The sequence below is a fragment of the Coregonus lavaretus genome (genome assembly GCF_964263955.1).
Source record: "Coregonus lavaretus genome assembly, chromosome: 19".
Taxonomy (NCBI): Eukaryota; Metazoa; Chordata; class Actinopteri; order Salmoniformes; family Salmonidae; genus Coregonus; species Coregonus lavaretus.
The window spans coordinates 22,433,749-22,460,661 of record NC_140006.1 but is presented as its reverse complement, the minus strand read 5'-3'; the positions used below and the strand labels follow the sequence as shown (position 1 = coordinate 22,460,661).

Here is a 26,913-nt window from a genome sequence, read left to right as displayed (position 1 = left end):
TCAAACCTTAATTTTGGTTTGAAAAAAAGTGGCATTGATCATCTTATTGAAAACATAATGAAAAGGATTTCATAATCCCACCCAAAGTATTATCAATATCTTTGTAAAATGTATACTTTTTGATGACAGACACATGTCCCTGGTCATAACAGTTATTTTCGACTTTCTGTTTTTCATCTCATTGTTATGAGGAATCATCTGTAAAGACAGACAGATGTTACTATATGGGGCTTTGTCCCATTCAGCGCAGACATCCTTCCTTCCATTGGTCCCCTGGAGTGCTGCAGGCTCCCTAATAGGCCTGGTGCGAGGGTGTGTGGAATGGGACCGCACAGGGTGATGGGTAATGGAGTCATTAATAACACAGACCTCCCTTAAGATGCTCAGATGTTCGTTAGGCAGAAGCCACAATGGAACCAGGGGAAAGGATGCAATTTGATTTAAAACCAAAAATCCAAAGTCAGCTTTTGAAGATGATCATGTTTATGCTGTCAAGGTCCCCCCCCCCACAAACACACATACACAAACACACAAATGCACACACGCTCGCAAGCCCACATGCGCACATACACACACACATGCACACAGAAATGAAGGGACATAGGAGCCGTTTTCTCATACATTTTTAATATTTTAATCACATGTGCAACACAAAAAAATGAGTTCTGCCAAATACAGAACTCCATATTTGTACAATAACATTTGAATAACATCAGAGAAGAGAACTGTCCTTTTGCTGCAGCAGGAGATGGTGGTTAATTTCCTGTAAACTGAGTATGAACAATTCTCAATCAAAAGGTCAAAACATTAAAGTTTCATACAAAAGTGCATCTCAGGTTCAATGAATGCAAAAACATTTACATATAGATGTGGGATCTTAATTTAATCACCCTGTTGTTGCAGGAAATTTCCTGCACAGCAGGAAATGAAAACGTGTAATGTACTCGAGGTTAAAAAAGGCTTCTAAAGTTTGTCTTGATTTGACTTGATTTTGACTAGATTTTTCCTAACAAACAAATGTATCAACCCCTACAAAAATGTCAATTTATTATAATCCATACAATAATTCACATTTCCTGTTGCTGCAGAATTATTTTCCTGCTGTGAAACCGGTCAAATTAAGATCCTACATCTGTAACAGCATGATTTATATTGGTGTATAATTACGCTACAATGGCTTCCAGCTTGAGCAGAGAGCAGAGCAATGGGATACCGCAGGAAACGAGGAAGGAAGGGGATAAGTTGGGAACTCTTCAGGAGAGCCCAGGACATAAGTTTCATAAGCATATCCCCCAGAGAGACTTAATACATGTACAGTCGCCACAACGACCCCAAATCAAAATGGATGTATTCCCCATTGCAAAAAAATCTAAAATACAAAGAGCTAACAAAAACGAGAAAATGTTTTCCAGTAATCTCCAGGCTTGAACGAGCAGTAAACATTAATAACAGAAATGTACAGGTTTAAATCAGTGGGCTGGAGATCCCCCCCCCCCCCATGATTCTCTAGGAGACACAGGGGGGTTCACGATGCCTCTGTTCCCGTGCCAACCAGAGGAGCTAGCTGTCCTTTCCAAATCTGTGTCACTGCTTTTGCATATATCAGAACCCTATCCTGTTTTTCTCTCTTTTTTTCTCTTCCTCTCATTTGAACTTGCGCAGGCAGATTAAATGCACCATTCAGTCCTCAGCTGGTCTTCTAGAAGGACAGCCATGTTGGAATGATACCCGTGATGTCACAATGTCAGGCTCTGCTGGTGATCGAGCACCCTGCTACCCGCTTCTGGAATGAGTGACCAGGTCAGGATAGTTTCCACATACAGGAAATGTGCGCTGATGAAAAGGGTCCTGACTGACCATACCACAACTTCCTGTTCCCTACATAATAATACCCCACATTGGCACCCTGTTTCTCCAACACAATGTTGACGAATTCTACCTCTTCTGACAGTTGCATTGTCATTTTTTTCTATTTCTTTTTTTGGGGACAAACGGTTCAGAACTGTACATTGGCAAATACTGTATACGACTGCAATATAGCTGAAGTTATTAAGCAACACATGAACAATTTCTATTTACAAAGATAGTTGGCCAGTTTTGTTGAAATAACAACCAGACAAAGACCAGAGCTAAGTTCTTCTGTCCTTTTTTCACCCCTCTGTCTTTCATCCGTCCTTTAATTTTTGTGTGTGTGACATGGTTCTTCCCGGTGTGAACTGAATCCAAAGTTCAGTGCAAAAGAGCCAGTGGGATATTGCACTGAAGGTGGTTGGAGGACCGACCGTGTCAGACATGATTCTCCTCCTCGCCGTATGGTTCTCCTCTCCTCCTTAGGTCCACTGATGATCTGCCTGGTTAACTGCTGTGCTGAGTCAACATGTGGTTCTGAAATGGAGGAATAACAGACAGAGAAAAAAAATGAATTAAATTACTGAATCAGTATCAAATTCAACACAAGGACATTTCATTTAATTCAACATTTTCTCCATTAAGAAAGTTTAAATTTGAACACTTCATAACTCAAAAGGAATAATTTATTTTCATCAACATTAAGGTATACTTTAATACCGTATAATTCACCATTGGTTTTCAGAGGGTTAGTGATTGACATAGTGTTGTGAGTGGTGAATGTCATGTTGTGGGATTATGTGGCGTTTGCATTATCCAAATGCAATCAAATCCAAGCAGCAGTCAAATGGTTATATGGATCAATATGTCCTGGGATTAAATATGGTTAAGTCCTCCACTGACAGACTGACACGCCACCGCTGAGCTGACAAAATCTCCCTCCCTCCAAAATCTCTCTCCCTCCCTCCCTCCAACATCTCAATCCCCAAACAACAATACCAAAATCAGACCAATGGCTGTGTCTGAAACAACAGTTACCATGTAAAACCCGTGATGACTAGAAATATACTAGAAATCACTGGCCACTTTAAGAAATGGAACACAAGTGACTTTAATAATGTTTACATATCTTGCATTACACATCTCATATGTATATACTGTAATCTTTACTATTCTACTGTATCTTAGTCCATGACGCTCTGTCATTGCTCGTCCATACAGTGAGGGAAAAAAGTATTTGATCCCCTGCTGATTTTGTACGTTTGCCCACTGACAAAGAAATGATCAGTCTATAATTTTAATGGTAGGTTTATTTGAACAATGAGAGACATAATAACAACAAAAAAATCCAGAAAAACGCATGTCAAAAATGTTATAAATTGAATTGCATTTTAAGGAGGGAAATAAGTATTTTACCTCCTCTCGATCAGAAAGATTTCTGGCTCCCAGGTGTCTTTTATACAGGTAACGAGCTGAGATTATGAGCACACTCTTAAAGGGAGTGCTCCTAATCTCAGTTTGTTACCTGTATAAAAGACACCTGTCCACAGAAGCAATCAATTAATCAGATTCCAAACTCTCCACCATGGCCAAGACCAAAGAGCTCTCCAAGAATGTCAGGGACAAGATTGTAGACCTACACAAGGCTGGAATGGGCTACAAGACCATCGCCAAGCAGCTTGGTGAGAAGGTGACAACAGTTGGTGCGATTATTCGCAAATGGAAGAAACACAAAAGAACTGTCAATCTCCCTCGGCCTGGGGCTCCATGCAAGATCTCACCTCGTGGAGTTGCAATGATCATGAGAATGGTGAGGAATCAGCCCAGAACTACACGGGAGGATCTTGTCAATGATCTCAAGGCAGCTGGGACCATAGTCACCAAGAAAACAATTGGTAACACACTACGCCGTGAAGGACTGAAATCCTGCAGCGCCCACAAGGTCCCTCTGCTCAAGAAAGGACATATACAGGCCCGTCTGAAGTTTGCCAATGAACATCTGAATTATTCTGAGGAGAACTGGGTGAAAGTGTTGTGGTCAGATGAGACCTAAATCGAGCTCTTTGGCATCAACTCAACTCGCCGTGTTTGGAGGAGGAGGAATGCTGCCTATGACCCTAAGAACACCATCCCCACCGTCAAACATGGAGGTGGAAACATTATGCTTTGGGGGTGTTTTTCTGCTAAGGGGACAGGACAACTTCACCGCATCAAAGGGACGATGGACGGGGCCATGTACCGTCAAATCTTGGGTGAGAACCTCCTTCCCTCAGCCAGGGCATTGAAAATGGGTCGTGGATGGGTATTCCAGCATGACAATGACCCAAAACACACAAGAAGAAGCACATTAAGGTCCTGGAGTGGCCTAGCCCGTCTCCAGACCTTAATCCCATAGAAATTCTGTGGAGGGAGCTGAAGGTTCGAGTTGCCAAACGTCAGCCTCGAAACCTTAATGACTTGGAGAAGATCTGCAAAGAGGAGTGGGACAAAATCCCTCCTGAGATGTGTGCAAACCTGGTGGCCAACTACAAGAAACGTCTGACCTCTGTGATTGCCAACAAGGGTTTTGCCATCAAGTACTAAGTCATGTTTTGCAGAGGGGTCAAATACTTATTTCCCTCATTAAAATGCAAATCAATTTATAACATTTTTGACATGCGTTTTTCTGGATTTTTTTGTTGTTATTCTGTCTGTCACTGTTCAAATAAACCTACCATTAAAATTATAGACTGATCATGTCTTTGTCAGTGGGCAAACGTACAAAATCAGCAGGGGATCAAATACTTTTTTTCCCTCACTGTATATACAGCTCTGGAAAAAATGTAAGAGATCACTGCACATTTTTCTTAAATCAGCATCGCTACATGTATGACAGCCATTCCATTCCAGTGTCTGTTGAATTCCAACACAGACACACCTCATTCTACTGAATTAGGTACTGATTAGGTGATCACCTGAACCAAATCTTATTTAACAAGGAAAAGTATAAAAACCACTGCTGTGGTCATCACTATCCTCTTGCAATAGGACCAGCTGGATGGCAAAAACAGTGCTAATAGTACCTCAAAAGTAATATTAATCAAAAGAGTTGAAAAGGAACGTTTTGAGTGAGGAAAAGAAGGGTTCAATTCTGGCTTTACTGGCAGAGGGATACAGTGAGCGTCAGGTTGCTTCCATCCTTAACATTTCAAAGACACCGTTTCATAAGAACAAGGTCAAGCAGCAGACATTGGGGACAACAAAGCTACAGACCGGCAGAGGGCTGTCACGCCCTGACTCTGGGGACTCTTATTTGTTGAGTCAGGGTGTGTATTTTCTATGTGGTGTAGATCTATGTTTAAGTCTAGTATGTTTAGATCTATGTTGGCCGGTGTGGTTCTCAATCAGAGGCACACTGCTTGGTCCAGGTCTGGTGGGATCTTGTTCTGTATAAGGTTTGTTGTGTGTTACCTTAGGACTTCACGTGTCGTTAGTTTATTGTTTTGTTGTGTGTTTATTTGTGTTAATAAACATGTTTGCATATCACGCTGCGCCTTGGTCCGTCCCGTCCGTCAACGAGCGTGACAGAAGATCCCACCAGACCTGGACCAAGCAGTGTGCCGAGGAGGAGCAGAGAGGATGGACTTGGCAGGAGATGAGAGAGGATCTGGCAAGAAAGATGGAGGCCCTGATCAGGGTGGAGAGGCAACCCCAAGACATTTTTTTGGGGGGGGCACACGGTGTGGACGACGAGGCAGCAGGAGGCCGCGACAGGGCGGATCTGCTGGTTAGGAGAGGACCCCACCAGATTACGGGGGCTATTGGTTCAGAGGGAGCAGAAGGAAGGTGTAGAGGCACGGCGAGAGGAGCTGGTTAGGCAGCAGAAGGAGCGGGGGTTAATAAAGGAACCCAGTCCCGCTCCTCGCACCAAGCAAGTGGTGCGTGTCGCCAGTCTGGTCCGGCCCGTTCCTGCTCCCCGCACTAAGCCAGTGGTGCGTGTTCCCAGTACGGCCCGACCCGTTCCTGCTCATCGCACCAAGGCAGTGGTGCGCGTCGCCAGCCCGGCCCGGCCTGTTCCTGCTCCTCGCACCAAGCCAGTGGTGCGCGTCGCCAGCCTGGCCCGGCCTGTCCCTGCTCCTCGCACCAAGACAGTGGTGCGCGTCGCCAGCCCGGCCCGGCCTGTTCCTGCTCCTCGCACCAAGGCAGTGGTGCGCGTCGCCAGCCCGGCCCGGCCCGTTCCTGCTCCTCGCACCAAGCCAGTGGTGCGCGTCGCCAGCCCGGCCCGACCTGTTCCTGCTCCTCGCACCAAGGCAGTGGTGCGCGTCGCCGGCCCGGCCTGTTCCTGCTCCTCGCACCAAGCCAGTGGTGCGCGTCGCCAGTCCGGTCCGGCCCGTGCCTGCTCCTCGCACCAGACCAGTGGTGCGTTTGTCCAGTCCGGCACGGCCCGTGCCCGTTCCACTCCGGAGCCAGAGTAGTCCGCTCCACCGGTGCCTGATCCAGTTCCGGTCAGCTGTTCCACTCCGGAGCCAGAGCAGTCCGCTCCGCCGGTGCCTGATCCAGCTCCGGTCAGCTGCTCCACCCCGGAGCCAGAGCAGTCTGCTCCACCGGTGCCTGATCCAGCTCCGGTCAGCGGCTCCACTCCGGAGCCAGAGCAGTCTGCTCCACCGGTGCCCAGTCCAGCTCCGGTCAGCGGCTCTAGACCATGACGTCAGCCCCTCTCCAGGTTCGGGGTCTCCCACACCAGGGTCCTGACTGGGTCTGGCGTATCGTGGGAGGAAGTAGAGGGGAAGCAACACGCCGAGGTCTAGACCAGACCAGGGGCGCAACAGGGAGGCGAAGAGTGAGAGGTCGTCACGCCCTGAGCCGGATCCGCCTCCGAGGCGGAATGCCCACCCGGCCCCTACCCGGTTATGTTTATGTTGTGCGGTCAGAGTCCGCAGCTTTGGGGGGGGGGGGTACTGTCACGCCCTGACTCTGGGGACTCTTAGTTGTTGAGTCAGGGTGTGTATTTTCTATGTGGTGTAGATCTATGTTTAAGTCTAGTATGTCTAGATCTATGTTGGCCGGTGTGGTTCCCAATCAGAGGCAGCTGTCGCTCGTTGTCTCTGATTGGGGACCATACTTAGGCAGCCTTTTGGCACTAGTGGGTTGTGGGATCTTGTTCCGTGTGAGGTTTGTTGTGTGTACGTTAGGACGTCACGTATCGTTGGTTTTTTGTTTTGTCGTTGTGTTTATTCGTTAAATAAACATGTTTGCATATCACGCTGCGCCTTGGTCCGTCCCGTTTATGAAAGAACGGGACAAGGGCGAAAACGACTCTCTACTGACCGGGATGACCGCCAACTAATTCGAATGTCACTCAACAACCGTAGGATGACATCAAGTGACCTACAAAAAGAATGGCAAACGGCAGCTGGGGTGAAGTGCACGGCGAGGACGGTTCGAAACAGGCTCCTAGGGGCAGGGCTGAAGTCGTGCAAAGCTAGAAAAAAGCCCTTCATCAATGAGAAGCAAAGAAAAGCCAGGCTGAGGTTTGCAAAAGACCATAAGGATTGGCCCGTAGAGGACTGGAGTAAGGTCATCTTCTCTGATGAGTCCAATTTTCAGCTTTGCCCAACACCTGGTCGTCTAATGGTTAGACGGAGACCTGGAGAGGCCTACAAGTCACAGTGTCTCGCACCCACTGTGAAATTTGGTGGAGGATCGGTGATGATCTGGGGGTGCTTCAGCAAGGCTGGAATCGGGCAGATTTGTCTTTGTGAAGGACGCATGAATCAAGCCACGTACAAGGTTGTCCTGGAAGAAAACTTGCTTCCTTTTGCTCTGACATTGCTCCTCCCCAACTCTGAGGATAGTTTTTTCCAGCAGGAAATGCGCCATGCCACACAGCCAGGTCAATCAAGGTGTGGATGGAGGACCACCAGATCTAGACCCTGTCATGGCCAGCCCAATCTCCAGACCTGAACCCATTGAAAACTTTTGGAATGTGATCAAGAGGAAGATGGATGGTCACAAGCCATCAAATAAAGCCGAGATGCTTGAATTTTTGCGCCAGGAGTGGCATAAAGTCACCCAACATCAATGTGAAAGACTTGTGGAGAGCATGCCAAGACGCATGAAAGCTGTGATTGAAAATCAGGGTTATTCCACCAAATATTGATTTCTGAACTGTTCCTAAGTTAAAACATTAGTATTGTGTTGTTTAGTCCCCTGTAGCTCAGTTGGTAGAGCATGGCGTTTGCAACGCCAGCGTTGTGGGTTCGTTTCCCACGGGGGGCCAGTATGAAAATGTATGCACTCACTAACTGTAAGTCGCTCTGGATAAGAGCGTCTGCTAAATGACTAAAATGTTTAAAAATGAACATTAACTTATTTTCTTTGCATTATTCGAGGTCTGACAACACTGCATCTTTTTTGTTATTTTGACCAGTTGTCATTTTCTGCAAATAAATGTTCTAAATGACAATATTTTAATTTGGAATTTGGGAGAAACGTTGTCAGTAGTTTATAGAATAAAACAACAATTTTAATTTCACAGAAACACATACAGTGGGGAAAAAAATATTTAGTCAGCCACCAATTGTGCAAGTTCTCCCACTTAAAAAGATGAGAGAGGCCTGTATTTTTCATCATAGGTACACGTCAACTATGACAGACAAATCAAGACTTTTTTTTCAAAAAATCACATTGTAGGATTTTTAATGAATTTATTTGCAAATTATGGTGGAAAATAAGTATTTGGTCACCTACAAACAAGCAAGATTTCTGGCTCTCACAGACCTGTAACTTCTTCTTTAAGAGGCTCCTCTGTCCTTCACTTGTTACCTGTATTAATGGCACCTGTTTGAACTTGTTATCAGTATAAAAGACACCTGTCCACAACCTCAAACAGTCACATTCCAAACTCCACTATGGCCAAGACCAAAGAGCTGTCAAAGGACACCAGAAACAAAATTGTAGACCTGCACCAGGCTGGGAAGACTGCATCTGCAATAGGTAAGCAGCTTGGTTTGAAGAAATCAACTGTGGGAGCAATTATTAGGAAATGGAAGACATACAAGACCACTGATAATCTCCCTCGATCTGGGGCTCCACGCAAGATCTCACCCCGTGGGGTCAAAATGATCACAAGAACGGTGAGAAAAATCCCAGAACCACACGGGGGGACCTAATGAATGACCTGCAGAGAGCTGGGACCAAAGTAACAAAGCCTACCATCAGTAACACACTACGCCGCCAGGGACTCAAATCCTGCAGTGCCAGATGTGTCCCCCTGCTTAAGCCAGTATATGTCCAGGCCCGTCTGAAGTTTGCTAGAGTGCATTTGGATGATCCAGAAGAGGATTGGGAGAATGTCATATGGTCAGATGAAACCAAAATATAACTTTTTGGTAAAAACTCAACTCGTCGTGTTTGAAGGACAAAGAATGCTGAGTTGCATCCAAAGAACACATTACATTACATTTTAGTCATTTAGCAGACGCTCTTATCACCATACCTACTGTGAAGCATGGGGGTGGAAACATTATGCTTTGGGGCTGTTTTTCTGCAAAGGGACCAGGACGACTGATCCGTGTAAAGGAAAGAATGAATGGGGCCATGTATCGTGAGATTTTGAGTGAAAACCTCCTTCCATCAGCAAGGGCATTGAAGATGAAACATGGCTGGGTCTTTCAGCATGACAATGATCCCAAACACACTGCCCGGGCAACGAAGGAGTGGCTTCGTAAGAAGCATTTCAAGGTCCTGGAGTGGCCTAGCCAGTCTCCAGATCTCAACCCCATAGAAAATCTTTGGAGGGAGTTGAAAGTCCGTGTTGCCCACCACAGCCCCAAAACATCACTGCTCTAGAGGAGATCTGCATGGAGGAATGGGCCAAAATACCAGCAACAGTGTGTGAAAACCTTGTGAAGACTTACAGAAAGCATTTGACCTGTGTCATTGCCAACAAAGGGTATATAACAAAGTATTGAGAAACTTTTGTTATTGACCAAATACTTATTTTCCACCATAATTTGCAAATAAATTCATTAAAAATCCTACAATGTGATTTTCTGGATTTTTTTTCTCATTTTGTCTGTCATAGTTGACGTGTACCTATGATGAAAATTACAGGCCTCTCTCATCTTTTTAAGTGGGAGAACTTGCACAATTGGTGGCTGACTAAATACTTTTTTCCCCCACTGTACCTATAAATAGTAAAACCAGAGAAACGTATATTTCTGCAGTGGTCTCTTAACTTTTTCCCAGAGCTGTATATATATTCTTAACTCCATTCCTTACTTAGATTTGTGTATATTGAGGGTATATGTTGTGAAATTGTTAGATATTACTTGTTAGATATTACTGCACTGTCGGAGCTAGAAGCACAAGCATTTCGCTACACCCGCAATAACATCTGCTAACCACGTGTATGTGACAAATACATTTTTTTATTTGAATGGAATATATTAATCACCATATTTATAGACGTTTACAGATGTTTACAGAATGTGTACTGGAAGTGTAACTACCGTAGAATAACAACAGGTCAATTACACTTTGGATTCAGATTCAGCAATTAAAGATATGTCATATACTACAGTAAAATAAGTACAGGATTTCTGAGGATGTTTGAATATCTTTACGCACGCGCACACACACCGGTGGGGTGAGAGAGAGAGAGTGATTGTAGTGGGGGCAGCTGTGCCAGCTAGGTTTTTTAAAGGGAGGGAGTGTGTGTGTGGACCAGGGGGTGTGTAACTGGTGTCCCTGGTGGGCTGAATCCAGGTCATCTTTTGAAGTGACTGCTAATCCCTTTAATGCAAACCACATGCCCCACTTGCTGCACCCTGTTAAAAACACGGTCTTGGACTCTCTACATTGACATGGACAAGACACACCTGTCACACACTCATCAGCACGCATGCACGCACAGACACCGATTACACACACAAAGAATAACACTGACATTCAAACACACCCACACACACATACACAAACGTATCTTTGAATAAACAACATGGAAAGAGCCTGAGCCATGAAAGGTTGTGACTCCTTCAGCCTGAGCCATAAAGGTGAGTTTAGCAATGCACTGACTACAGTCACCTTCAGTCTTATCACAACAGCGGCATCCCTCAGGCAGGCTAGGCCACGTCCATTACTCCCCTCCTTCCCTCCCTCTTTACCCTTTCAAGTGCCTCCATAAAAAGCATTTAAACACCTCGACACCTTTCTTTTCAGCCGGCGCGATTACTTTCCGACAGGTGGGATAATAAGCTGTTAGACGGGGGAGTGTGACCCCTGGAAGGGTTAGCCTCGGCTCGCCTGGGCCCCCATCTGGGCACCTGCGCTCCCTTTTAAAGAGCCGGCCCCGGCCTCTCCTCTGTTTCCCTCTGCTCTCTCTCTCTCTTCCCTCTCTTCTCTCTGTGAAATAAAGCTCCTTTAAGTGAGTCTGGGAGGAGACTCCCCACGGGACGACCACCCCTCCCTCACCCCTCAAACCCCAGTGAAGACATCCGTGGCGTTGCTGGGGAGGGACAGGAGCACGGCAACCCTATTAATGAATGCGGCCCATTACCCGTCAGCCTGGCTCCTCGGCGACTCCCAGAAGCCCCTGCAGTACGTGACTTCAAATGGCAGGATATTGACACAGAGCGAGCAAAGCGGCTGGGAGAGTGTGTGTGTGTGTTTTTTTCCGTCTGTGTGTGTGCGATGTGTGCCTGTGTGTGTAAGAGAGAGAGTGTGCCTGTATGTATGTGTGTGTGTGTGTGTGTGTGTCTGGACCCCAAAGGAACGTAGCTCCTTGGATATAATGTAGGGCTCGTAACAGCTATTAGAGGGGAAAATAACCCCCCTGGGGAGTACCCCCCCGTCCCCCCCCCCCAACCCGTCCCAGCTCTGTCTGACACACACTGCATTCTACCTTTTCCTTAAACATGCCAGGAGTTTTTCTCACTGAGGGCTTTTTCAAGGACGGTGCTAAACGACTTCAGTTGCAGTGGCAGCCATGCAGGCTGGAGGGAAATGGAAAGAAAAGAAAGAAAGAGAGAAAAAAAGGTACAAAGAAAATGATACCTTTACCTCTGTGGATATTGAACTCCACAGAGTAGAAGACAGACACTGTTCTGTATATCAGTGGAGAACGCAGGGGGGGAGAGAGAGAGAGAGAGAGAGAGAGAGAGAGAGAGAGAAGTAGTTTCTGGCCAATGTGTGCAACCCTACACTCAGTGTAATTCAGCCATATATACATCCTCAGCTCATAACCTCAGCCCAGCAATGTCACCTATTAAAGCTGCAATATGTAACTTTTTGGGCGACCCAACCAAAATCACATAGAAAAGTGAGTTATAGATCTGTCATTCTCATTGAAAGCAAGTCTAAAAAGTGGTAGATCTGTTCTATGTGCATTATTTCTATGCTTCCCGTTCTTAAGTTTTGTTTTTGCGTCTTTTACTTTCGGTTTTGTACACCAGCTTCAAACAGCTGAAAATACTATATGTTTGGTTATGAAAAAATATATTTCACAGCGGTTTAGATGGTACAATGATTCTCTACACTATACTTGCTTGTTTTGTCACAAACTGAAATTAGGAAAACTATTAGAATTTTAGCAACCAGGAAATGGTGGAGCGATTTCTGTATAATGCACCTTTAAGTCAATTAATAACAGATTGACTGACCCAATCCCCCAAACCCCTTACCCCACATCTCCTTGCTACCCCCACCTCCCTTCTCCCCAACCCCAATCTCCCCCTACCATACCCCCCCATCTCCCCCCAATCACCCCACTTTCTTACCCCCATTCTCCCCTCTCCCTTACCCCCCATCGTCCTTCTTCCCGACCACCCGCTGGGCTCCACCATGCTGCTGTACTGCAGGCCCCAGTTACCAGCAGAGCTAAGGTAAAACCCTTAGTAGTCAATTCTCCATTAAATTAAATGTTACTCTGATCAATAATGTGCACCCGCCTCTCTCCCTAGTGAAGCCTGTGTCTGAGAAACCTCTTCTTCTTCCTCTCTCTCCTCTCCTCGATCGACTGGCTCTCTGCAACCGTTAACCCTCCATCCGCCTTCTTTCATCTGATTACATCATATCACTCCAACGGCCTCGAGGGCAGAGGAAGGAGAGGGGGGAGAACGCCCGGCAGGGGTCCTGTGTACCCATGCAAACAGGTGCAACATGTCTTAGGAATTTATCAGACAGAAGAAGAGGGAGAGAGAGCGCGAGAGAGGGAGAGGGAGAGGGAGAGGGAGAGGGAGAGGGAGAGGGGGAAAGTGCATGCAGGCTGGGGAGTTGATTTATTAACTAATCATTCTTTATGTCGTTTCCCATTCCTCTGGTCTCCATCGATAGCACCGGTCTGGGCTCCAGTACGGCAAGGCAACAGAGGTGTGTCTGTTACATCAGCTCTGCAGAGGAAAAGGCCAAACGGATCAGCGGCCATTTTGAACCTTTCATTTACTCTTACACATCTAATCTACAAACTACCTAAAACAGACAGTCAAGAGTGATGAAATATTTATTAAATCTATCACAACTTTTGGCTAGTAGCACAAAGTTAGTTGATAATAAATGTACATATAGGCAAAACTCTAGCAGGACTAAGAACTAATCTGACACTGTCATTCTTTCTGGTGTTGGCCTGTCTTATATTACCCAGAGTTCTGAGTTTATAGAGTGTTTAGAAAGCTGATAGAGTGAACAATAATGAGTCTCTAAGCTTGGGTCTTGGGGGACCCCTGAAGACATTATATTATACAAGTGTGAGGCCAGGCCAGGTGAAAAAGAGCACTTAGACCAGGCCAGGTGAAAAACATCAGATCCATTAGGCCTTAAAGAGCCATACTTCAAATGTTAAACATTTGTCATGTTTTATGAGCACCAATTCACAACACTAACCAGTGTAACCAGTTTCCATCCAACCTTTTTATGCGAGTAAAGTCGGATAAAAAATGTCACAACAGGCCTGATGGAAACAGAACATTTGTCGGTAAACTTTCCAAATGTCGACATAACAAAATACGGTAGACAAGGTGAGATCTTTTTGTGTTGGTAAAATGAATTATGCGAGAAATGTCGGTGGAAATGTTTTTATGCACAAATATTGATATAATAACCATCATATCGAAGTAAACTTGGAGTCACGTGACGACATGTTGTGTGGTCCTCCCACTACGACTCGTCGGGAAAGCTTGCATGTTATGATGAACTTCACAGCATGGTGAAAGTGCAAGGTGATGAGCTTGATGCGCCTTTCCAATAAATATTGAGGGTCTTATTCTGGTGATATAATCATCGATGCTTGGCTGTCATTTGACAAATAAAAATAATCTTGCTTTTTTGTCCATTATAATCTCATCAGGTAGGCTATACCCGCACTGTATTCGCGAGCTGTTGGCTAGAGCGCATATGCCAATACCAGTGGGGGCACACGCTATAAAACAAAAACTAAATTGTGAGAAAACCATCAGTAGAATTGAAAATGCGATGTAAACCCATTTAACTAATCGCAAAAGGTATTTCTATTTGCACTACGTCATCGGGCACAGCCTTTTATCCGCAACAAGTCAATTTGATGGAAACACATCTCTGGTGGGAAAATGCGCATATTGTTTTTATGTGGATTTTTGAATATTTGGATGGAAACCTAGCTACTGAGTAAATAATTTGCTACAGAATAATTTAGGGAGTTAAAAAGAACTGAGAAGTCAAGTAAATTTGATTTGCTACATTTCAACGGACATTGAAAGACAGAAAAGCGCCAGAAAATGATGTCATGGCTTTAGAAGCTTCTGATAGGCTAATTGACATAATTTGAGTCAATTGGAGGTGTACCTGTGGATGTATTTCAAGGCCTACCTTCAAACTCAGTGCCTCTTTGCTTGACATCATGGGAAAATCAAAAGAAATCAGCCAAGTCTGGACCTCCACAAGTCTGGTTCATCCTTGGGAGCAATTTCCAAATGCCTGAAGGTACCACGTTCGTCTGTACAAACAATAGTACGCAAGTATAAACACCATGGGACCACGCAGCCATCATACCGCTCAGGAAGGAGATGCGTTCTGTCTCCTAGAGATGAACGTACTTTGGTGCGAAAAGTGCAAATCAATCCCAGAACAACAGCAAAGGAACTTGTGAAGATGCAGGAGTAAACAGGTACAAAAGTATCTATATCCACAGTAAAACAAGTCCTATATCGATATAACCTGAAAGGCCACTCAGCAATTAAGAAGCCACTGCTCCAAAACCGTCATAAAAAAGCCAGACTACGGTTTGCAACTGCACATGGGGACACAGATCGTACTTTTTGGAGAAATGTCCTCTGGTCTGATGTAACAAAAATATAACTGTTTGGCCATAATGACCATCGTTATGTTTGGAGGAAAAATGCGAAGAACACCATCCCAACCGTGAAGCACGGGGGTGGCAGCATCATGCTGTGGGGGTGCTTTGCTACAGGAGGGACTGGTGCACTTCACAAAATAGATGGCATCATGAGGAAGGAAAATGATGTGGATATATTGAAGCAACATCTCAAGACATCAGTCAGGAAGTTAAAGCTTGGTCGCAAATGGGTCTTCCAAATGGACAATGACCCCAAGCATACTTCCAAAGTTGTGGCAAAATGGCTTAAGGACAACAAAGTCAAGGTATTGGAGTGGCCATCACAAAGCCCTGACCTCAATCTTATAGAACATTTGTGGGCAGAACTGAAAAAGCGTGTGCGAGCAAGGAGGCCTACAAACCTGACTCAGTTACACCAGCTCTGTCAGGAGGAATGGGCCAAAATTCACCCAACTTATTGTGGGAAGCTTGTGGAAGGCTACCCGAAACGTTTGACCCAAGTTAAACAATTTAAAGGCGATGCTACCAAATACTAATTGAGTGTATGTAAACTTCTGACCCACTGGGAATGTGATGAAATAAATAAAATCTGAAATAAATCATTCTCTCTACTATTATTCTGACATTTCACATTCTTAAAATAAAGTGGTGATCCTAACTGACCTAAAACAGGGAATTTTACTAGGATTAAATGTCAGGAATTGTGAAAAACTGAGTTTAAATGTATTTGGCTAAGGTGTATGTAAACTTCTGACTTCAACTGTATTTACTGTGCATATCAAATGGGTAAAACAGTATGTAAACATTATTGAAGTGACCAGTGTTCCTTCCAAGACATCCACCATTTTGCTATTGTCATACATCCCACAGCCCTAGTAGCGGCTAGCCTCCCCATGTCTAAGCAGTAGCAGATAGCCTCCCTGTGTCTAGTCAGTAGCGGCTAGCCCTCCCCATGTCTAAGCAGTAGCAGATAGCCTCCCTGTGTCTAGTCAGTAGCGGCTAGCCTCCCCATGTCTAAGCAGTATCAGATAGCCTCCCTGTGTCTAGTCAGTAGCGGCTAGCCTCCCCATGTCTAAGCAGTATCAGATAGCCTCCCTGTGTCTAGTCAGTAGCGGCTAGCCCTCCCCATGTCTAAGCAGTAGCAGATAGCCTCCCTGTGTCTAGTCAGTAGCGGCTAGCCTCCCCATGTCTAAGCAGTAGCAGGTAGCCTCCCTGTGTCTAGTCAGTAGCAGATAGCCTCCCTGTGTCTAGTCAGTAGCGGTTAGCCCTCCCCATGTCTAAGCAGTAGCAGATAGCCTCCCTGTGTCTAGTCAGTAGCGGTTAGCCCTCCCCATGTCTAAGCAGTAGCAGATAGCCTCCCTGTGTCTAGTCAGTAGCGGCTAGCCCTCCCCATGTCTAAGCAGTAGCAGATAGCCTCCCTGTGTCTAGTCAGTAGCGGTTAGCCCTCCCCATGTCTAAGCAGTAGCAGATAGCCTCCCTGTGTCTAGTCAGTAGTGGCTAGCCCTCCCCATGTCTAAGCAGTGTTGAGCAGTTAACAAAGAAACAGGTCCTCATATATGCTTAATTTAGAGTTATTTATGCAACTTCAGTTGTGATACAAACGTTGGGCTATATGTTTAGATTTTTAATACATTCTAAGGCTGCAAGATGAGACTTGAAAAAAGTCGCATGAAAGGCATGAGCTCTGCTTTGTTTTTTTGCGCAGGCTGCACACACTTCATCAGTCTCTCATTCACAATTTGACAAACACTTGATAATGCCTCTAATTTCCCGGCGGCATCCCCTTTGTGTGGCCATAATGCCCCCTAAAAAAATCCATGCCTTTTGCGGCCAGTGGCCATTGTGCCCTTGGGCTGAATATAATAATTATAATTCCCTTCTCCCGGCTGCATGCTCCGAAGCACCTCTCACTCACATGGCTCACTCAGTAAGATAAATTCTTATTAGCCAATGCCCGTCACGTGATCGGGTGTTTCTCACAGGCTACAAGTGACACATCAGGGACGCAACTGCGCGCGTCCTTATCCAATTCTGAGGTGCATATTGAACATATTGCATAGCCTATAGCCTATAGAAATGTTTCGCAACATGAGCGCATTGGCTTTCATTAAGTGTTTCATTAGATTTGCATTGTCATTGCAAATCAGAGTGATTAAAGGGACAATAGAGTGCTGAGTACCAGGCAGTTAACAATTTTGATAGGCTACTAATGACCATCAGCAGCATCAGAGCTTGGAGAAGTCTAATTACCGTGACTAAACGATCACGTGGAATTTGACTGCCGTCATGACTCGTGACCACCGGTGTAGCGGTAATACGGTCACCGTAACAGCCCTAGGTTAGCCCCCAATGTATAGTCAGTGTGAGCTTAAACTACCTCTCTGCTCGTAGCTGTCATAAGTCTGCTAACATAATAATAATAATAATATGCCATTTCGCAGACGCTTTTATCCAAAGCTACTTACAGTCATGTGTGCATACATTTTAATTTATTTTATGTATGGGTGGTCCCAGGGATCGAACCCACTACCCTGGTGTTACAAGCGCCATGCTCTACCAATTGAGCTACAGAGGACCACATAGCTGCATCTGGAGCACAGGGAGCAAGCGGAGCGTCAAACCACATAGATCCAACTGCAGCACACTGCTAGTCATCAGTCAGGAGTTTAATTAAGGCATAAAAGCAGAGCAGGCTGCCGCTGAGCTACGCTGAGACAAAGAACTCACAAGCCTCAGAACAGATAACAGGTTAAAGGCCCAGTGCAGTCAAAAATAGGATTTTCCTGTGTTTTATATATATTTCCACACTATGAAGTTGGAATAATACTGTGAAATTGTGAAAATTATGATAAAAATGTTTGAAAAGACTGCCTGAAATTTCTGCCTGTTTTGGTGGGTGGAGTTTTGGCCTTCCTGGTGACATCACCAGGTGGTAAATGAGTTAATAGACCAATAAGAAACTGAGTTGCAAACCTCTCTGCCAAATAACAGCTAGTTTTCAGTTTTCCACTCTCCACTCAGACCCCTCCCAGACAGTCTTATCAAAATTCTTGCTTGAGAAATTGCTCTTTGTTAAGAAGGTATTATTATTTCTCTTTGACCATTTTAATTATAAACAATCACAGTAAGGTACTTAATTGTTACCCATAAATGATTTGATATTGAAATAAAAACAGCTGCATTGGACCTTTAAACATAACACTGGGCTGCTTTAAGAGACACATATATGGGTCATGCTGTATCTGAACTACGAACACAAAGCACTGGGCAAATTATATTCCATTCCACAAAGCACTAAATAGCCATTGTGTTCTATGGTGTTTTATTGTGTTTTCCATTTATTGTAACAAAACTGATCATACATGACCTGTATATGTGAAGTTCAACCCTACAACCAGACAGAGCAGGCCCATGCAGTCCCAGTACTACGTTCCCTGGGTCCTGTCTGAGCAGTGATGGCGTGTTGACTTGAGTCCAGGACAGTATTGACTCAGTCCCCCTTTGCTTGGAGTGAGCCTCATTCCCCATTGTTGGCTCGTCCACTAGGGGTGTAATCCCTTCCTGTCAGGCCTCAGCCAGTTTAGCCAATGAAGAATACCAATAAATAAATAAATAAATAAAACTAGCAGCTGGCATTCTCCACAGTCAACACTTATCAGGCCATAGGGAGAGCTGACCTCGTCCGCTGTTTGGCCACAACCACCACGGTCTCCTTGGTAACCGACTGTCTTGTTTGAAGTGTGGTGCCTGGGGACTCGTGAACATTCAGTACAGCTCTGGGGCTAGGGTGGGGAGACTTTAGTGTGTGTGTGTGTGTGTTTGTCTGTGTGTCCATGCGTGTGTGTGTGTGTCTTATTAGCCTCTGGCATGTGGTTATGTGTATAACAGCTATGTAATAAATGAGTAATAGCTGGAATTGTCTGGCTGGATGTACAAAAGATCCAAACAACGGTGAAATCCTTCTCTTCTGAGGTATAACGAGAGAAGACAGACCACCCTATTGGAGGGCTAGTGTGCTTTGTTCCTCCAAATGATACTCATTACCCTGTCTAAGTAGACAACTGAATGGTGCTAGAAGCCCACTATGGAGTGATCCTGCTGTTTGACTGAGATAGCAAAACAACTGCACAACCGCTGGGTTATTATGGAGCCTCATTATGTGGAGAGACTAGAGAGCGGGAAAGAGGAAGAGAGGAAGAGATGGAGTGGGCGAGAGAGAGAGAAAGAGATGGAGAGAGGGAGGGATTGAGAGAGTGATGTGGAGATAGAAAGGGAGTAGATGGAGAGAAAGAGAAGAGAAGGATAGAGAAAGAGAGAGAGGCGAAAGAGATGGAGAGTTGAGCGGAAGAAGGGAGGGGAAGAGAAAGAGTTAGAGATGGAGAGGAAGAGAGAGATGAGAGAAATAAAGAAAGTGAGATGAAGGGAGATAGAGATATAAACAGGGAGAGAGGGAGGGAGCTGGAGAAAAATATAATGTATGTGAGTGTGTGAGGGAGGGAGATTAAAAAAAAGCAAGTGAGCGAGAGAAAGGGAGAGAGAGAAAAATACAAACTGATTTCTGAGGTGATAGCTACCAAACACAGATGCCTTTCCCCACTAAAAATGAAGACTATGACTTAAGAACCCAATTAAGGATCTTTCTTAGGGGAGCCATCTTGGGAGGGAGATAGGATGATGGGTCTTGGTAGGACACGAGCCCTGGGCTACACAGACTAATTAGACTGAGGCAGGGGGGTGGCAGGGGGGTAGAGGGGATGGGATCCAAGCCTGTCACTGGAAGGGAGATGGGTTCCATGGAGCTCCACATGTCAGTCCCAGAAACTAAACACAATTACTCTCACATTTAACCACTTCACTTAGGGACAGGAGTTTGACTGGTGTAGGCGATGATGCTACAGCACAGAAATCTCACTCATATAATACTCCTCTATCTCTCTCTCGTTGCTATAGCTACTTCAGTGACAGAGTGAATTCTAGGAGCGAATTTGAGGCTACTGTTAGATTGAGCACTTCACTAGGTGAGAGTTGAAACTGTGATGCCGACAAAAAACTAATGCAGTCTCACATTTACCCACTTGTTTGGAGAGAGAGTCACAATATTAGCTTTTAATAGACACAATTGGTGTCATGTAACATTTATTTACAAAATGGAAATGTCTAATAATTACTGTACATACAGTGTTTGAAAATAAATCCAGGAGGAAATGTGCGATTGGATTCTGTGAGGACCAGCTAGCCTCAACAGCAATTTGTAGAAACACGTTTAGAGTCAGAGACTTGCAAAGTGAATCTCTTTAACCAGGTAAATTAAACCTGTAATGTATTTCTCATGCAGTCTTAATGACATGCTTTATCAAAGTTGCAGAAAGTCAAATAAAAAGTATAACAGAAACGGTTAGGGAACAGATCCGGTGATGGATTTCAGCACAGAGCATCCTTCCCTCTCTTTGTTTGGATTTAACTTCTCCCAGTAGTACAGCGAGCGGAGGAGGAAGAAGAAGAGAAAATAATGCCTCAAAGACTTCTGGGAGTTTTTGTCATGTCTCCCTCCAGACACTGTGTTTGCATGCACACATCAGACCCACCCTGGGAGAGGAAGAAACAAAGACACATACTGTACATAGACACACACACGCACGCACACACACACACTCATATACACGTCACACACACACACACACACTGCAGAGAGAAAATCCTCCTAGGATCATTAGGTTTGTCATGCTGTCTAAATCGGATCCACCTACAGTAGGAAAGTAGAACGCCACGACCGTGTTACGTCGTCGCCATTCATCTTACAATGTTTACGTCCCCTTTTACAGCGCTGATGACTGTTTGTACAGCATGTTTGTACATCATTATAAATAATCTTAAATATTAATGATGGCGCATCACAAACACACAGTTGTGCCCTTTTATTCATTTCTCTTTCATTTTGCTGCTCAACTTTTTGAAATGGTGACAGCACTGTGAGCACCTGGGGGGCTGAAGAGAAGAACGGCTTGTCATTTAAAAAGATACAAAGAAATGTTCAAGCGCATGTGAAGCTGTCACACTTGGCAGATGAAGATAGTGTATTCTCGGAAAGCTAGGTGTTTGCAAGCCACTGAGGGCTAAACAAATGTAGATCAGCCTCAGTGTGGCACGTGTTAGGGATATTGTGCATTAAACGTGGGGCCATATTCCAAATGGTAAATTCTAAAATAAATCTTCATGGGAATTGTAGTCCCAATTCGACATGTCAGAATGATGCTTTGCCCCAAAAAACACTGACAAACATTACACTAAATAATATTTAGTGTGATGACTCAGTTTTCTTGCTCTCGCAGATGTTGAGAAATCACTCTAATATTGTTTACAGATCTACAGTAGAGTGAGCTATGCTATTACACCTGCAATGCTATTATATATGCTATTATATATGCTAATGAAATACTACAGTGCCTTGCAAAAGTATTCATCCCCCTTGGCGTTTTTCCTATTTTGTTGCATTACAACCTGTAATTTAAATTGATTTTTATTTGGATTTCATGTAATGGACAGACACAAAATAGTCCAAATTGGTGAAGTGAAATGAAAAAATGAACTTGTTTCAAAAAATTCAAAAAAATAAATAATGGAAAAGTGGTGCGTGCATATGTATTCACCCCCTTTGCTATGAAGCCCCTAAATAAGATCTGGTGCAACCAATTACCTTCAGAAGTCACATAATTAGTTAAATAAAGTCCACCTGTGTGCAATATATGTGTCACATGATCTGTCACATGATCTCAGTATATATGCACCTGTTCTGAAGGCCCCAGAGTCTGCAACACCACTAACCAAGGGGCACCACCAAGCAAGTGGGACCATGAAGACCAAGGAGCTCTCCAAACAGGTCAGGGACAAAGTTGTGGAGAAGTACAGATCAGGGTTGGGTTATAAAAAATATCAGAAACTTTGAACATCCCATGGAGCACCATTAAATCCATTATTAAAAATTTAAAGAATATGGCACCACAACAAACCTGCCAAGAGAGGGACGCCCACCAAAACTAATGGACCAGGCAAGGAGGGCATTAATCAGAGAGGCAACAAAGAGACCAAAGATAACCCTGAAGGAGCTGCAAAGCTCCACAGATTGGAGTATCTGTCCATAGGACCACTTTAAGTCATACACTCCACAGAGCTGGGCTTTAAGGAAGAGTGGCCAGAAAAAAGCTGTTGCTTAAAGAAAAAAATAAGCAAACACGTTTGGTGTTCGCCAAAAGGCATGTGGGAGACTCCCCAAACATATGGAAGAAGGTACTCTGGTCAGATTAGACTAAAATTGAGCTTTTTGGCCATCAAGGAAAACGCTATATCTGGCGGAAACTCAACACCTCTCATCACCCCGAGAACACCATCCCCACAATGACGCATGGTGGTGGCAGCATCATGCTGTGGGTATGTTTTCCATTGGCAGGGACTGGAAAACTGGTCAGAATTGAAGGAATGATGGATGGCGCTAAATACAGGGAAATTCTTGAGGGAAACCTGTTTCAGTCTTCCACAGATTTGAGACTGCGACAGAGGTTCACCTTCCAGCAGGACAATGACCCTAAGCATACTGCTAAAGCAACACTTGAGTGGTTTAAGGGGAAACATTTAAATGTCTTGGAATGGCCTAGTCAAAGCCCAGACCTCAATCCAATTGAGAATCTGTGGTATGACTTAAAGATTGCTGTACACCAGCGGAACCCATCCAACTTGAAGGAGCTTGAGCAGTTTTGTCTTGAAGAATGGGCAAAAATCCCAGTGGCTAGATGTGCCAAGCTTATAGAGACATACCCCAAGAGACTTGCAGCTGTAATTGCTGCAAAAGGTGGCTCTACAAAGTATTGACTTTGTGGGGGGGGGGGGGTGAATAGTTATGCACGCTCAAGTTTTCTGTTTTTTCTGTTTTTTTTGTCTTAATTCTTGTTTGTTTTACCCCCCAAAATATTTGGTAGGCATGTTGTGTAAATCAGATGATACAACCCCCCAAAAAATCAATTTTAATTCCAGGTTGTAAGGCAACAAAATAGGAAAAATGCCAAGGGGGTGAATACTTTCGCAAGCCACTGTATCATTAGTAATTAGTTGAGTGAACTCAAGGTGATTATTCTGCTTTATTTTCAAGATATCATATTTTTTCCTTTTTTAAGTATTTCCCTGAAAATGATGAATTTCCTTAATTAAAACTTTAAAATCGGTCACAGTTTGGCAATAACGGCCATCCCATACAGAGAAAGAAGGATAATCTAATTTGTGAGAGAGGAAGTAGAACATGATACAGACATGCTCTTGTCACTTCTAGCACTCATTAAAGAGCTGGAGCTTTGGACCGAGCGTCGTCGTCTTTGAAGGAATCCTTTTAAAGACCCTCCAATTAAGGTGCGTGTCCTGCGGGTATCTAAGGAAAGGGAGAGAAGTCCTAGTGTACCCACTGACTACCCACTCACTGTCCTCCTCTGTCAATTGGAGCAGGAATGATAATGAAAGTGAAGGATAAAAAAGAGCCCCAGCTAAGTGGAACAGGAGGGAAATCTCATTGCAGAAAAAATGCAATCTACATTGTTGTGTAACTTGAATATAATTGTTTTGTCTTAGGAGTCTTAGGAGCACTAGGGTTCATCACCATAGAGAGGGAGGATATATCCCACGCTTGCACACTTGCGGTGGTATCGCAACACAAGCAGGCCAATGATGAGCTGCTGGACTTATGTGCTTCTTCAACAAATGAACTTCCACTCATAGAAATGTCCAATTTAAACTGTGGCTAATTCACTGCTGCCACCATCAGTTATTAGATCTGCCTAATTAATCCAGTGGAATAGCAGAGCATTGTCAATGGCTCAGTTCCTTATGTAACAAGGCAGAGAGAGAGACAGCTAATGCCAAGGAAACAGGAGGAAAAAGTGTATTTTTAAGTTCAGTGTTGTATTTCAGTATGGCCACTCCTAAGCACCCACAAACCCATGGCTTGTCCAAACCAGGGTAAGGGGTAGAGACAGCCTGAGCATGAGAGGCAGTTAGAGTACAGTAGATTGGAGGAGAGGAGTGGCTAGAAGAGGATGTATCTCCTACTCCTATAGCTGCATGGGGGGTGGGCAGTAGAGGTGGTCAGTAGGGGGTAGTGGGAGGTTGACAGGTAAGAGAGAGAGAGAGAGAGAGAGAGAGAGAGAAAGAGAGAGAGAGCGAGAGTAAGAAAGCGGGGAAACCACACCACAGCTAGCCCTGTTAGCACCAACACTGAACCATTGGCCCTCCCCATCAGCACCTAATGAAATGTCTCCACTCTCAGGAGGGTTCTGGAAACAACGGTGGTCTATGTGTCTCAATGCTTGGCTTGAGAAAGAGAGAGAGAGAGATATATATATATATATATATATATATATATAGAGAGAGAGAGAGAGAGAGAGAGAGAGAGAAAGGGGGAACGAAAGAGAGAAAAAGATAGCGAGAAAGGGAGAGAGAGCAGAGTTTCTTCTGGACTGTGGTTTCTGGGGCACCAAGGCCCAGGAGTCAGTCAATCTGTCTGGTCCGAGGGAGGAGACCGGGCGGGGGTTCCTGGGAGGGCTGATTAGACGGATGCTCTCCCATCATCCATCTCGACAGGCCGCCAAAAATTGGCTCGCCCTTCGCAGGGTAGAGTTCACAGGGGGAGGGGGTGGGGGAGGATGGGTGGACAGTGGGGGAGAGGGGGGGAGGCGGTGCGGGAGAGGGGGGTAGCGCTGGATACCTGTCACAGCCTTTGGTCTGTTTCAGGGAATCTCAGCGGCAAATTAATAAAATATCGTTGCTGCTTCCCTTTACTTGCCTACCATGGCAGGCAGCTCTCCCTCTCCTCTCTCTCCCTGTCTGCACTAACCCCTTGACCTATTCTGACTACTGTGAGAGATGAGGAGCCGAGGTAGCCAGAGAGTGGGCCAGAGTGTCAGGGTGTAGGAGGAGAGAGAAACTCAAAACTACAGGCAGACCAGGCAGGGAGAGGCAGAGAGAGGAGCAACATCTATCTCCTCACCGCTGGATGATAGCTCCACTAGAGAGAGATTGACAAATGACTTCACCATGTCAGGGAGACATTTTTGAGTAGTGATATAGTCGGTAAAAAACAACAACCCGAAACAAACAACAACTCGTATACAGTACATAAACCTTGACTATATCTCATATGTTGCAGCATGGAGACATCTATATTCTAGAACACTTAGAAGAATGGGAAGATGTATCTTAATCGGAAATATTGTCCACGTTGTACAACACATTGTAGGTCTACAAAGAAAAATGTCCTTCCCTTTGAAAACACATTTCTTCATTATAAAAAAAAGGAACTCCAGGGGGAGTCAGTGGATGGTTTTGGTGTTAATCAACTTCTTGTGTGTCTGTAATGATGTGAATTTATGTAAATGTCGTAATGAATGTGTGTTTAAGTGTGATAAGCCTGTGTGTGTAGATGTAGGTGTGTGTGTGCACGTGGATGTATGCGTCACTGTTTTGTGTGTGTGTGTAAACATGTGCGTCTTTTGGTGTGTGTGTATGCACCGACTGGGGGTTGCTTCTAGAGCATGCCATGGCACAGGTTGAATATAATGATTGTCTTATCCCCTAAGCACAATCCATGCTCTCCTTTTCACAAACCTCTGCTTCACAACAAAGTGCCATAGGTCTTTCATGTTCGCTCTTCGTCTCTTCACAAAGAGTGTTAAACAATATAAGCATGAAACAACACCTCCGGGAGCTGGAGGAGCACTTCATGCCCAAAACATGTCAGAGTAAAAAGTTGGAAAAACATCCCCAGGTTATTTGAGATTGTTTACAGGTACTTGTAACAACCCTGGCTATAGCGAAAACACTCGAAACACTAGTTCCAATGACAGATGAAATGGGATAAATAAGATGCTGTGTTTGCCATGTTGTGTTAAGAGAGAGGACTCAATGCTAGCTAGGAGTTTGTTCGAAAACACAAGACTTGTTAGTTACTAATAACCTTGTCTTCCATGACGAACCTGTCTGTTGGTGGGTGGTGCATCAAGACTTGTTTTATTCTTGGCTGTCTGTTCTGTAGACTGAACTGTCCGGTAGATAATGATCACATTCACCTTCCTCCTGGCACACCATGACTCTGTGTTTACTGGCTGAATCTCAATATGAACATCTCTTGTCTGGTCAATGCTAAGCTAAAGCCCAGGATGCACCCTTACATCTGCTGGCTAGATGCTAATACTTAGCTAGCACCACTAATGCGTGTCTGTGGTTGTTGGGGCTCGTGGTCAGTAGACTGGTGTTCGGTACTAGTGGGTTTCACAAGGTGCTTGGACATATAAATCATTTTAATGAGTGTTGATAATTAATTAGCTCTCCTCAGATGGCTATATTCGTATATGTTAGGGGTCCTCAGTGCTCAATTATGAGGCGCCAACACACAATGTTTCAGATACAAGAGGTACTGATAGAAAATGAAAGATTTGTACAAGAAACGAGGAAAGACATGGCGTGTCCTGCCAGGGTACAATTCCCCAAAAGACGATTGAGCTGCTTGAAAATAACAAGATGAAGACTGAAATAAAATAAGGCCTTTTAGTTTTGTTCAACTACTCTGAGGACAGTGGGAAGAGATTGCTCGAAAATGGATTATCTCTACAACATTGAGAGATCATAAGAGTCCAAATTCTAACTTTGTTGAAGGGCAGATATGGCATCCCTACGGACACAGATCATATTTATCCATGAGTGCCTCCTCTGTGATTACGAGGCTG

At 44.5% G+C, this 26,913-nt stretch overlaps 1 protein-coding gene across 2 annotated transcripts in view; it reads right to left on the bottom strand.

Annotated features, from left to right (window-relative positions):
• Positions 1-607: 607 nt before the first annotated feature.
• Positions 608-26,913, bottom strand: part of LOC311146384 (zinc finger protein 521-like) — an 82,430-nt gene continuing 56,124 nt past the window's right edge. The window contains exons 4-5 of one of the 2 annotated variants that reach the window (XM_084182880.1): positions 4,297-4,373; positions 608-2,385 (exon numbers count right to left, since the gene is read on the bottom strand). In XM_084182880.1, the coding sequence (XP_084039006.1) occupies positions 2,356-2,385; positions 4,297-4,373 (107 nt within the window). In that variant the 3' untranslated portion in view covers positions 608-2,355. The remainder of the gene's footprint in view (positions 2,386-4,296; positions 4,374-26,913) is intronic. The other variant, XM_084182879.1, reaches the window with a different exon arrangement.